The following is a 13204-nucleotide window of genomic DNA, read 5'->3' on the forward strand; positions in this document are numbered from 1 at the left end:
GGTGCCCAGAGATGGAGGAGTTGTTTTTCTTGGCTGCCATCTGGCTTGGGGCTGTATTTTGGGGCTGGGGATGGGAGAGGACCTGTTGAAATGGAAGAAAAAACATTCTGAGTTTTGTACTTTGTCCCTTATTCTTTTTGTTTCCCAGTAACGTTGATTATATTTTATGTAATTTCTGTTATACTACTTTAAAATATCATACTGAAAATCCTGATAATTAAAATGCATTGCAATTTAAAGATATGGTTTACAGTGTCTAGAGAGCTGCAACATGCTGTGTCAGCTTGTGGAGGATGAATAATTACTTTTAATACAATTAATTAGAAGATGTGATTTACATGAAGCAATTTTACTTACGGGAAGGCAGATGATGGTTTTTTGTTTGTTTGTTTACTTGTTTGTTTAATCATCAAAATCTTATAAATAGTTACTTGTTCATGGTGAGCCAGAAAGGAAAAATGAGTTAGTAAATGATACCATCCTTAATGTCATTTTTGGAAAATGAAAGCAAGCTCCTGAAGCAATACCTTAGAAAATGTTAAGCCTTCTGGTTAAATAAGGTGAATTGATTTTTAAATTATTTTCTCCCTGAAGTCCTGTTAAAATGTCAGTTAAGGAACGAAAAGATGTATATCAACAAAGGCAAAGAAATGGATACATTTCACAGTTCGAGTCCAGGCCAGTCAATTGATTGCTATCCCAACCAATAACCAACAATCGTCAGAAGAGCAAAACAAAATCCACAGTTGTTACAACATATTGCACACAATGTCCTGCTTCTGTCTAAAAATTATTAGGTGTGCAAAGAAACTGAAAAGAATGTTTCATACTCAAGAAAAAAAGGACTTAATAAACAGGTACTTAGTAAACACAAATATTCGATTGAGCAGACAAACATGTGGAAGCAGCTGTTATAAATATGGCAAATAACTTTTTAAGAAAAGCTTTGAACAGATCTCAATAAATTAGAAAAAAAATGAAAGAAAAATAAATTGGTAATTCTAGAATTAAAATGTACTGTAACCATAAAGAAAAATTCACCAGATGATCTAAAGCACAAATCTGAGATGACAAAAGATAAAAAAAATTATTGAACTATAGATTAATCCAAATTAGCCAGACAAAAAAAAGTCTGAAACAAAATGAAGAGAACTTCCAATTTGTGGGACAGTATCAGGTGTTTCAACAAATGTATAAATAGGGTCTGAAATGATGAAGATAAATTGAAAGGGTCAGAAAAAAAACTGTAGAAAAAACTGGCTGAAAACTTGGCAAACTGTTTAAAAAATATTGGCTTTCAGATCTAAGAATTTCAATGAACCTGTACTAGGATAAACACAAAAACACTTCACTCAGGCATGTTGTCGTCAGTCTGTTGAAAGATGAAGAGAGAATCTTTAAAGTAGAAAGAGAAAAAAAAACCTCATATGTAAGAGATTTCATAATACAATTAAGATGAACTTCCAATAGAAATAATGACAACCAAAAGACTCTGAAATAAGGTATGTGGAGTGCTGGGGGGAAAAAGATGTGACAACCAACAATGCTGTATCTAGCATAACTATCACTCAAAAATGAAGGCAAAATAAGGATGTTTCCAAATAAATTCATGGAAATAATGGATTAAAAGTGTACCTGCTGTACAAGAAATGATAAAGGAAGTTCTTCAGGCTGACATGAAAGATACCAGATGGTAACTGGAAACTACAGGAAGGAATAAAAATCAGGGAGAATGGAAAATAATGGGGGTAAATTACCACAAAAGCAAACTCAAAAGAGGTAAGCACAAAATTCAAGCCACATTTTCTTTGCAATTTGCCCATTCTCCAAAATTAGAACTTTTGTTTTGAGAAGGGCAAAAATGAGAGACTACTCAAGAGGAGAACCTCACAAAAATATGAGACCCTAAATGGTGTGCCCTCACAGTGAGGGTGAATTGGAAATAGAACAGCCCTGTGGAATTATAGACAGAGATTCATCCTTTGGGACTTTAGGGAATTTCAAGTCTTGAACTTGGTTTAGTTTACCTTGTTCTAGACATTTGCCAGGTGCCTGGCAAAATCACCTTTGTAAGGAAATATCTCCACTGTAAAACTCATATTATTCTCACAAATAATTTTTCAGGTATAGTATGCATCATGCAACCAAGGATAAATAGGCACACAAGTAAACCAGACTTCCACCAACAAGAATTAAATCAAATAGACTACTTATTGGAGTTATGTGTAAACCGTAAAACTACCAGGCTTAGCATATTTAGCAATATGAAAGGTGTGAAGGTAGCTGAAAGGAAAAGGAAACTGTAACAGTAAGTATATTTAGGAAAGACCCACAGTAAAATTTCTTAAAAAGTATTATAATTGATATTAACTCAGCCAGTGGTTTAACACCAGATTAGGTACAACTTGAAGACAGAATTAACGAACAAAAGAGAGACAAGAAAAACCTGTTAGGTAGCACAGAGAGACAAAAGGCAAAATTTTTTTTTACAATTTCTCTCTTACAAGAGAGAGTAAGAGAGGTAGAACATCGACTATCCATTGTATGTTTAATCAGACTTCCAGGAGGAAAAGAAAGGAGTATGGGCAATATTTGAAGAGATAATTGTTGAGAATTTTACAAAAGTGATGAAGAATAGCAATCTATAGATTCAAGGGACCCAGTGATTTACAATTCGGTGAAGCCCTAGCAAGAAAAATAAAAATAAATCCATACCTAGACACATGCAAGTAATACTGTAGAATAAAAAGTGGGGATAATCTTAAATGCAGCTGAAGAAAAATGACAGAGTTCCTTCAAAGGAACAGCAGTAATGGAAGTCTGAAGACAGTAGAACAATATTGCCAATGTGTGCAAATAACTGTTGACCCTAGGACTTAATCTCAAGTGAAAATTTCCTTTAAGAATGAAGGCTAAGATAAATATGTTTTCTGACAAACACAAACTGGGATAATTCAATACTAACGGTTTATTTTTTATTTTTTATTTTTATTTATTTATTTTTTTTGAGACAGAGTCTCGCTCCATCGCCAGGCTGGAGCGCAGTGGCGCGGTCTTGACTCACTGCAACCTTTGCCTCCTGGGTTCAAGCGATTCTTCTGCCTTAGCCTTCCAAGTAACTGGGATTACAGACATGCGCCACCACGCCTGGCTAATTTTTGTATTTTTAGTAGAGATGGGATTTCACCATGTTGGCCAGGCTGGTCTTGAACTCCTGACCTCGCGATCTGCCCATCTCGGCCTCCCAGAGTGCTGGGATTACAGACGTGAGCCACCGTGCCTGGCCCATAGTGGTTTCTTATGAAAAGAAATTCTACCTGTACTCAGGTAGAAGAAAATGATCCCACATAGAAGGTCTAATTAAGTTGAATAAGACTTGATAAAATAGTGAATATTCAGATAACGCTTAAATGAATATTAACTGTAAAGCAATAGAAATAATACTTGTGGGATTAAAATAATGTAATTAAATTATAGATTAACAACACACGGGATAAAAAGGGTCACTTCTACTTTGGGAGGCGGAGATGAGAGGATCCCTTGAGACCAGCCTAGGCAACATAGTGAAACCTTGTCTCCACAAAAAATTAACCGGGCATAGTGGTGCATGCCTGTAGAAGTCCTAGCTACTCAGGAGGCTGACGCGGAAGGATCACTGAAGCCCAGGAGTTCGAGGTTACGGTGAACTATGATCACACCACTGCACTCTAGTTGGGCAACAGAGCAAGACCTGTGTTAAATAAGTAAATACATACATACATACATAGTCATTTCATAAAGTTAAAAAGATTTAGTTTGTGTAACAACATGACTTCAAAATAGTAAATATTGACAGATCTTCAGGGAGAAATGGGTAAATCTGTCATGGCTCTGTACATATTAATCTATGAAACTATTTTATTTTTTTTGACCTTTTCTGTGTGTAATATTGAGCAATTACACACTTTTTCAAAAAATAACTTTGTCTTATTAAAAGTTGTTTGACAACACTATTTTATTTTATTTTTTAGGAGATGGGATCTTACTCTGTCTCTCAGGCTGGAAGGCAGTAGTTCACTGAAGCCTCAGACTTCTGGGCTCAAACAATCCTCTTGCCTCAGCCTCCCGAGTAACTGGAACTACAGGCACACGCCACTCAGCCTGGCTAATTTTTAAAAGATTTTTTTTTGTAGAGACAGGTTGTTGCTTTGTTGTCCAGGATGGTCTCAAACTCCTGGGCTTCAAGTGATCCTCCTGGCTTGGCCTTCCAAAGTGCTGGGATTAAGTGTGAGCCACTGTACCTGGCCAACAGCACCATTTTTAATGACAGCCTCATTTTTAATTATTTCTGGTTTTAATTTGACCTATTTAAAATTTGAAACATGCATGGAATTATGTTGCCTGAATATCTGTTTAACCCGTCCTCAATTTTTAGACACTTGTTTTCAGTATTTTTCTATTGATATTATTATGAGTATCACTATAGATAAGTGTTTTCATATACCAGTGAGTATTTTTTTGAAATAAATTCTTATATGTTTAATTATAGTGTCACAATACATATACAATTTTTTGTTTGTTTGTTTGTTTGTTTTTAAGACGGAGTCACATTCTGTCACCCAGGCTGGAGTGCAGTGGCTCGATCTCAGCTCACTGCAACATCCGCCTCCCGGTTTCAAGCAATTCTCCTGCCTCACCCTCCTAAGTAGCTGGGACTACGGGCGTGAGTCACTGCGCCTAGCTAATTTTTGTATTTTTAGTAGAGACAGGGTTTCACCATGTTGGCCAGGCTGGTCTCAAACGCCTGACCCCAGGTGATCTGCGTGCCTCGGCCTCCCAAAGTGCTGGGATTACAGGCGTGAGGTGTGATTGTATATGTAGGCACCCAGCCCTACATGCACAATTTTAAGGCCTTTGCCAAGTGGCTTTCCAGAAGTCTGTCATTTTCAATTCTCACAGCAGTGTGTGAATAAGCATATCCATCTATGTGAATAAGTGTATCCAGCACTACACCTTATCATTTTAAAATATTTTGTTTGATGCAAAAAAAAAAGTTATTTTGATGTATATTTTCTTCATTGTTAGTGAGATTAAACTTTCTTAGGTTTTTTTAAGAACTCCAAGATGGTTGTGTTCATATTTATGTCTATTAAATATTTATTTAATTTTTTCTGTAAGCAATCAGATAACCAGATTTAGTGAGAATTGTACATCAATAGAGTCATTGAGATTCTGGGTAGATTCTAATGTGAGGTTCACTGCATCTGTGTTTTGGGTGCTATGAGTAAAAACCCATTTTCAGATAGGAGCACTCAAACATCAAAGGCAAGGTGGGTATAGTTAGCGTAATGGACAGAAAGTCAAGGCAACAATTGGAATAATCTAAGTTATTCAGTCATATGGTGTTTGCTAGTTGATAATGGTGTTGTCTAGAAGTGAAATAGATAGCAAGCCTGCTAAAATCTTACTTGATTTGTATAAGCAGAAAGTTCTGTCAAGTGAATAAAAGTTGAGCTTGAATCATAAAAACAGAGAGTCCTGGCCCCTCAATTCTCACACTTGAGCCTTTGTAGACCCAGGAACCCTTGAATGAAAGAAAGGGCAGATGCCCTCAATGAAAAACCCTAGTATGCTACCTAAAATTTATACTGTTAATCTTTCTCCCAGCCTTCCACAAAGGGAACCATGGCCTTTCTCAGGGTAACAGTTACCCATGTGCACTGGGGAAAAGGAAATAATCACCCCTTTTGGGACTGCTGGTTCTAAATGAACACCAATTCTAGAAGACCCAAGACATCACTGTGGCCCTCCAGTTAGAGTAGGGGATGGGGTCAGGTGATCAACAGAGTTTTAGCTCAGGTCCATCTCACAGTGGGTCCAGTGGATCCCTGAATACTTCCTGTGATTATTTCCCGAATTCCAGAGTGCTTAACTCAAATTAACACACTTAGCAGCTGACAGAATCCCCTGGTTAGTTCCCCAACATGTGAATTGAAGCTATTTTGGTAGAAAAGGCCAAGTGGAAGCCATTAGAGCTGCCTTTATCTGCGAAAATAGTACATCAAAACCAAAAACAAACCAGAAGTCTTTTTCATTGACTTACAGGTTTGTAGCTATTCAGTAGAATTGAGGAAACCCAGTGACTAATTTCTATCTCAGTGCACTATGCCTGTGATGTGACAAACTTTTATAATCTTCCATATGTGTGAGCAGAATCTCTGGGCATTATTTTCTAAAAAGACACAGAAGCTTCAGAACTATCTCCTTGTAGTGACCAATGCTTTGTCTTCTGAAACTAAGTAGTTTTGGGAAAATGTTTACTGAATATTAATGTTACCAGTATGTTTAATATTTAGTTTGAAATATCATAATTTGGAGTCAACAGGCCCACAATAAAATTATTAGTGTATTGGGGAGAGTCTTAATTTTCTTTTTTGTTTCTAGAAACCACCAAGTTTTACATGACAGAGATAATCATTCAGTCATCTGAGAGGAGTTTCCCCATCATACCAAGGTACAAATAGCAAATTACATTTATTTGTAATTTCTTTTTTTCCCCTATTCAGACCTTTTTTTTATTTTTGATTTTTTGGTTTTGAATTTATTTTTTATTTTAATAGGTTTCTGGGAACAGATGATGTTTACTTACATGAATAGTGATGATTTCTGAGATTTGGGTGTACCCATCACCCAATCAGTCAGTGTTCACTGTACTCAGTGTGTAGTCTTTTATCTCTTACCTCTCCCCCCGTCTTTTCCCCAAGTCCTCAAAGTCCATTGTATTATTCTTATGCCTTTGCATCCTCATAACTTAGTTCCCACTTATTAAGGAGAGCATACGATGTTTGGTTTTCCATTCCTGAGTTATTTCAGTTAGAATAATAGTCTCCAATTACGTCCAGGATGCTGTGATTGCCATTATTTCGTTCCGTTTTGTGGCTAAGTAGTATTGCATGGTATATATTTGTAATTCCAAATTTAGGAAAAAGGAAGTACAATTGATGATATGGGAATTCATTTTTATTCATACCTTTCTTTATTTGGAAAAGGAAAGAGAAAGCCTTTTAGATAGTCGAACCAAACCACACATATAAAAGATTTGAGGATTTAAAAAAATGTTTTGATCCATATAGTGCTGTAGACAAATGTGCTCTTATAAATCTTCTAATTCTGAAAGTTTTCTATGCTTATTTCTATGTGCCAGATATCTAGAATTTTATCACCTGGTCACCAATAAGTTTTTTGAATAGTTTCTGGTTTTAATTTGAATTATTTAAAATTTGAAACATAGGTCAGTTTCAAATGACCTCTGTGTTTTAAAAGCATGGTACTTAGCCCCTAAATCTTTAGTGTTTTTATTTCTTTGAATCTTTTTAGTTTGCAAACAAGTTAACCATGATATGCCTTTATTCCTGTTTATTTGTTGATATCCTAAAATTGTGGCAATCTGAGTATAGCCTTGAACTTTATCGTTATGTAAATACTTGGATTCTGTACCTCAGAGCTGACACTTTAGGGACATCCAAATGGAAGAAAATGTAGACAATACTGTCTGATGTTTGGAAGGAAATTTCTTGCCTTCTTTTGTAAGTTAGTTATTCTCTGTTTAATATGCTACAGCACAAATGGAGTATTGACTTGTTCTAACATGGTATTTTTTTATTCAGTAGGGGTGAATAGTTAGATTTGGTGTGGAAAGTGTATTAAGGATTGGAGAATAGATTTGAAGAAGAATGGAGCAAACCTGAATACATTAAACTATATTAAAATCCACATCAGTGTGGATTGTGAGGGAATGAGCAGTACATAGAAAAGTCTGGAATGTGGATGTCTCTGCCTTTTAGGTACCCTGTGGGTATTTTTTGCTTATCTTGCCAGTTAGAGTTATTAGGAGACACACGTTGTGAAAATTGATTTCTGTTCAAACAGGTCTCGGTTTGTCCAGAGCGTGATCACCCAGTGTCTGGTGCAGCTCTCCTCTGCTAGAAGTACTTTTAGATTCAGGATTCAAGGTCAGGACGACAAAGTGTATATCTTGGTAAGAAATTATTTTATCCCGCTTTTGTAGCCTAGGAATCCAAGGTCTCAGAATTCTTTAGTTTTTTCATTCTTTTTTCTTAATTCTCAGGTGTGGAAAATAAGTGATTAAAAATGTTAATATCAGGCTGGGCATGGTGACTTATGCCTGTAATCCCAGCCCTTTGGGAAGCCAAGGTGGGGGGATCACTTGAGGTCAGGAGTTCGAGACCAGCCTGGCCAACATGGGGAAACCCCATCTCTACTGAAAATACAAAAATTAGCCTGGTGGATGGCCCATGCCTGTAGTCCCAGCTACTCAGGAAGCTGATGCAGGAGAATCGCTCGAAGTCAGGAGGTAGAGGTTTCAGTGAGCCAAGATGGTGCCACTGCACTTAAGCCTGGGTGACAGAGCAAGACTCCATCTTTAAAAAAAAAAAAAAAAGTTAATATCAGTTTAATTCATAAATCAAACTCCCTTAATTTAATAGCAGATGATCAAGTGCCTCTATGTACTAGGTACTAGGGATACAGAGAAAATTCCTGGTTCCTGCTATTTAGAAGCTCATACCACAAAATCAGGGGTTTTCTTTTCTTTGTTTTGAGATGGAGTCTCGCTCTGTTCCCCAGGCTGGAGTGCAGTGGCACGATCCTGGCTCACTGCAAGCTCAGCCTCCTGGGTTCACGCCATTCTCCTGCCTCAGCCTCCCGAGTAGCTGGGACTACAGGCACCTGTCACCACACCCAGTTAATATTTTTGTAGAGATGGGGTTTCACTGTGTTAGCCAGGATGATCTCGATCTTCTGACCTCATTATCCACCTGCCTCGGCCTCCCAAAGTGCTGGGATTACAGGCATGAACCACTGCGCCTGGCCAAAATCAGATTTTTTACTCTCAGTTTGTAATGGCTTTTTTTTTGGTCACTATAACACTATTCTGTCTCGCTTTTTTTTTTTTTTTTTTTTTTTTTTTTTTTCTATTTCGTACTCTTATGTTTAGAATATGTCGTATTGCTCCTGTTTGTTTTTTGTTTTTTTGAGATAAGGTCTTACTCTGTCACACAGGCTGGAGTGCAGTGGCAGGATTATGGCTCACCACAGCCTCGACTTCCCAGGCTAAAGTGATCCTCCCACCTCAGCCTTCTAAATAGCTGAGACTCCAGGCCTACTCCACCATTCCCAAACAATTTTTTAATTTTGGAGATGAGGTCTTGCTATGTTTCCCAGGCTGGTCTTGAACTCCTGGGCTGAGGTAATCCTCCCACTTTGGCCTCCCAAACTGTTGGGATTATAGTGGGATTACAGGCATGAGCCACCATACCTGGCTGCCTTTTGTTGTTTTTAGTTGCTCTGATTCTGTGATATTTGAGAAATAGTGGCAATTTTTGAGGAAGAGGCTTTGTGGCTAACAACCATCCCAGCATGTACCACTAGAGCCTCATATTACACTGCCTCTATTAAAAATAGTGTCCTTCAGTAACAAATTTTGAGCATTTATCTGAATAACCAAGAATCATAGCCCAAATATCCTCTCTACTTCTACATCTATTTTATTCAGCCAGTAAACATATATGGAGCACTTCTTATATGAAAGACACTGTTCCAGGTGCTCAAGGTAGAACCCAAATGCCTTTATGAAACTAAAAAGCTAATACGGAAACATAGTAACAAAAAGGAGGGAAGGGCCTGAGGTTGCTGTTAGGTGTGACTCTGTAGCTGGCCATCCATTATGAGGACCCTATGCTCTTCTAATTGCAGATAATTTCTATGAAAACCTAAAATATTTTCTGACTGATTTTGATACTAAATATATCTCACAGTTATCTGAAATCAGTTTTACTTTTTCTTTTATTCTAAGATTTCAAATTGAAAATCAAGAGTAGGAACTTCTGAAACTTTCTAACATATATTTAGATTTTTCTTTTTTATAAAATATTCTTGAAACACAATCAGGGACCATGAAGAACATAAAATGTTCCTTTTCCTGCCTTGCTATACCATACTATTCAGGGGGCAATCAGTAATAACAGTCTGATATGTGTACTTCATTATTTTTATTCTTTCCATATACAACTATATATATGTACACTCACAGGTGTTTATTTGTAAAAAAAAAAAAAAAAAAAAAAAAAAAAAAACCAGTATCACATGATTAGTGTTTTTCTGCAACCTGCTTGCTTCATGGTATGTATCTTGAGGATTGTTTTTGTTAGTTTAAATATAGGTCTGGCTCTTTAATGATTGAAATTTTGCTGTATGGCTGATAAGACTGAACTGCAATGAAAATAATCTTTGCCTGTATCTTTTAGTACTTCTTTATAAATGGATCTTTCTAATGTAATATAGTATTAGAATTTGTGTATTTGAAACTCAGATAATTATCACCTTGCAAAAAAAGTTGTACTAATTTATCTTTTATAGTAGGCATTCTTGGTGTGCCACCCAGACCCCATACTGGGTTGATGCACCCATTCTCAGCTGCTGACAGTGTTGGCTAATAATGGCTCACAGCTGCCCCCTTCTCCAGAGACTTCCTTTTCAGATGACAGGGGTTGCCTTGCCCAGAAGTTACCTGTCCGCCACAATCCCTTCTCCCTGACTTACCCCTTCTTGGTCAGCCCACTGCCAGTGATTTGATCCTGGGGCACAGAAAGCTAGGGACTCTTGTCTCAAGGTAGAACAAACTCTATAGGTGGGATTCATGCTGTAGAACTCCCCCATGGATCAGGCCAAAACCAGACTCCAGATGATTCTGTATCCTTAATTAGCTCTTTCCCCTTCCTTATCCCATTTCCTTCACTTTTCTCCTGTGAGTTCTCTCTCAGTGAATCACATGCATCCAAATCCCAAAACACTTTACCACCAGCAGTGTATTGGAATGCCCACTTCAAACCCCTTTTCTGAACTAGATGTTATCAATCCTTTTATATTTGCCAATCTGATCAATGAAAAATGGTGGCACAAAATTTCACATTTATTAGTTACATTAAGATTCTAATGCATGTTTATGTATCTTTTATTTCTTCTGTTAATTCTGTTCATATTCTTTGCCTGTATTTCTCTCGGGCTGTTTTACCTCCTTACTAAAGCTCTGTATATTATAGATAATAACGTTGTTACTTATGCATATTTTCTCTGAGTCAGTTGTCTTTTTTTTCTTTTTAACTTTATGTCAATTGCTCTACCAAGTGTTATATTTTGAAAGGCCTACCTAGCTTTAAAATTATGTACATGATTCTCATATTTATTTTTTCTGGGATTTTCATAGTCTCTTTTTTGTTTTTGAAAAGTCACAAGATATGGATAAGGTGACAATATTCTTATACTTGGACTTTCTCTTCACATCTTTAGCTGTGGCTTTTAAATTCAGACAGTTTGGTGATTGAATCATTGAGAAATTCTAAATATATCAAAAAATTTCCATTGTTGGAAGACACATTGAAAGCAGATTCTAGTTCTGCCTGGAGTGCTATCAAGGTCCTCTACCAGCCATGCATCAAAGGCAGGAATGAAAAGTAAGTTGTGCATTTGTTTTCTCATCTACATTATATTTTATCTTTTGTTGTCATGTTGGTATTAAGAAATTAATGAATTAAATGCCACTATACCCCTTCCCTGCTTGAAGCTTCTAGGAGCCATACTGCTAAATATTATATGTTTAAAATAGGTTGAATTATTACAGATGATTCATGCTAATATGCAGAAAGCTTGCTTTTACCAAAAATTATTTTTTTTTCTTGTAATCTAAGCTGTCTGTACATATGGCTGCAGTACTAAATCCGACTTCAACAGTGGTGAATATTTACCAATAAGCACTTTCCAGGCATCAGGATACAATAATGAACAAAACACAGCCCCTACCTCTTAGCATTGTTGTTCTAATGGGGGAAGGCAGACCATAAACAAAACAGATTCTTATGTCTCTTACTATGTGTCAGGCACTCATCTAAGAACTCATAGGTCATTTAAGCCTAACAACAACCTGTGTGGTAGGTACTATTATCATCCCCACTTTAAAGATAAGCACACTAAGATACTGGTAGTAAATTACTCTAGTGAAAAATGAAACAAGGTAAGGTAGTTGGCAAGGGGTAGGATGGGAGTAGGATGTTGTCATTTTACATTGCAAAGTCAGGAAAGATTCCTTAGATAAAGTGATATTTAAGCAGATAACTTGAAGGAAGTGAAGTGCTGAGCCATGTCTGATGGAAGATCATTCCCAGAAAAGGAAACAGCAGGTATTCTTATTGTAACAGAATCAAAGTTTGTACTTGTCCTGTACTCTCAGATGGGTTTGATCAAATTTGTCCTAAGAACGGAAGGATCTTAGTCTTTTTCTGGAAAGTAAATAAGACATTGAAAAAATTAATTACGTTTCTTATGCAAGTAGTACCAGTCATAAAAGATCCAAACACTAAGAGACATATGTAAGGTAAAATTATATCCCTCTCCAGAAGTAAAACGTTTGTTGTGTACTCTTCCACTTCTTTTTCCATTCATTTTGCACCTAAACATGTGTATTTTTTTACACTTAAGCCCATGTCTTAGAGATTCTTTCCATGTCAGTGCTTGACATTTTATGAAATGGAGGTACTATAAATTACTTAGCCATTTTTCTTTTAATGGATGTTTGGTTTATTACTTTTTTGCTGTTATAATTAGTGTTGTAATCTTGTATATTTGTTTTCTGATTATAAGTTTTCTATATTAGAGGAATTTCTAGAGGTACAATTGTTGAGTCAAAGGGTATGGACATTTAACATTTTGAGAGGTAATATCAAATTATTTTGTAAAAAGGTGTCATGAATTTATACTCCCACCTGAAGTTTTTATAAATGTCCATTACCCTGAATTCTCACTGAAATTTCCATTTAGATTTTTGCCTATCTGATGTGATTCTAAAGGAAACAGGTACTTGACACTATCCTTATATTTTATTGAGGCATGTTCAATGGATGCATCTCAGTTTTATGCTTTTGAGACTCTTTTTGAGGGCTTGGAATTTTTTTTTTTTTTTTTTTTTTTTGGTGCCCTTATACGTAGTCAGCTATTAAGCTCTGCATTGATTATATTTTCTTTTGATATGTGTGTGTGTGTGTGTGTGTGTGTGTGTATCTTTATATATTTAGGTTTATATTATCAAATTTATTAAAACCCTTTATATTCATCTTTTCTATTTATTGAAATGTGGACTTTCGTGACAGGTATG

At 36.3% G+C, this 13204-nt stretch overlaps 1 protein-coding gene across 2 annotated transcripts in view; it reads left to right on the forward strand.

Annotated features, from left to right (window-relative positions):
- The window catches only part of UBE3D (ubiquitin protein ligase E3D), a 173751-nt gene that overhangs the window by 27992 nt on the left and 132555 nt on the right, over window positions 1-13204 (forward strand). For both annotated transcript variants that reach the window (XM_008006451.3, XM_038002199.2), the window contains 3 exons: window positions 6424-6493; window positions 7909-8017; window positions 11347-11510. In XM_008006451.3, coding sequence (XP_008004642.1) covers window positions 6424-6493; window positions 7909-8017; window positions 11347-11510 — 343 coding nt within the window. The remainder of the gene's footprint in view (window positions 1-6423; window positions 6494-7908; window positions 8018-11346; window positions 11511-13204) is intronic.

Source organism: Chlorocebus sabaeus, chromosome 13 (assembly GCF_047675955.1).
Source record: "Chlorocebus sabaeus isolate Y175 chromosome 13, mChlSab1.0.hap1, whole genome shotgun sequence".
Classification (NCBI taxonomy): domain Eukaryota; kingdom Metazoa; phylum Chordata; class Mammalia; order Primates; family Cercopithecidae; genus Chlorocebus; species Chlorocebus sabaeus.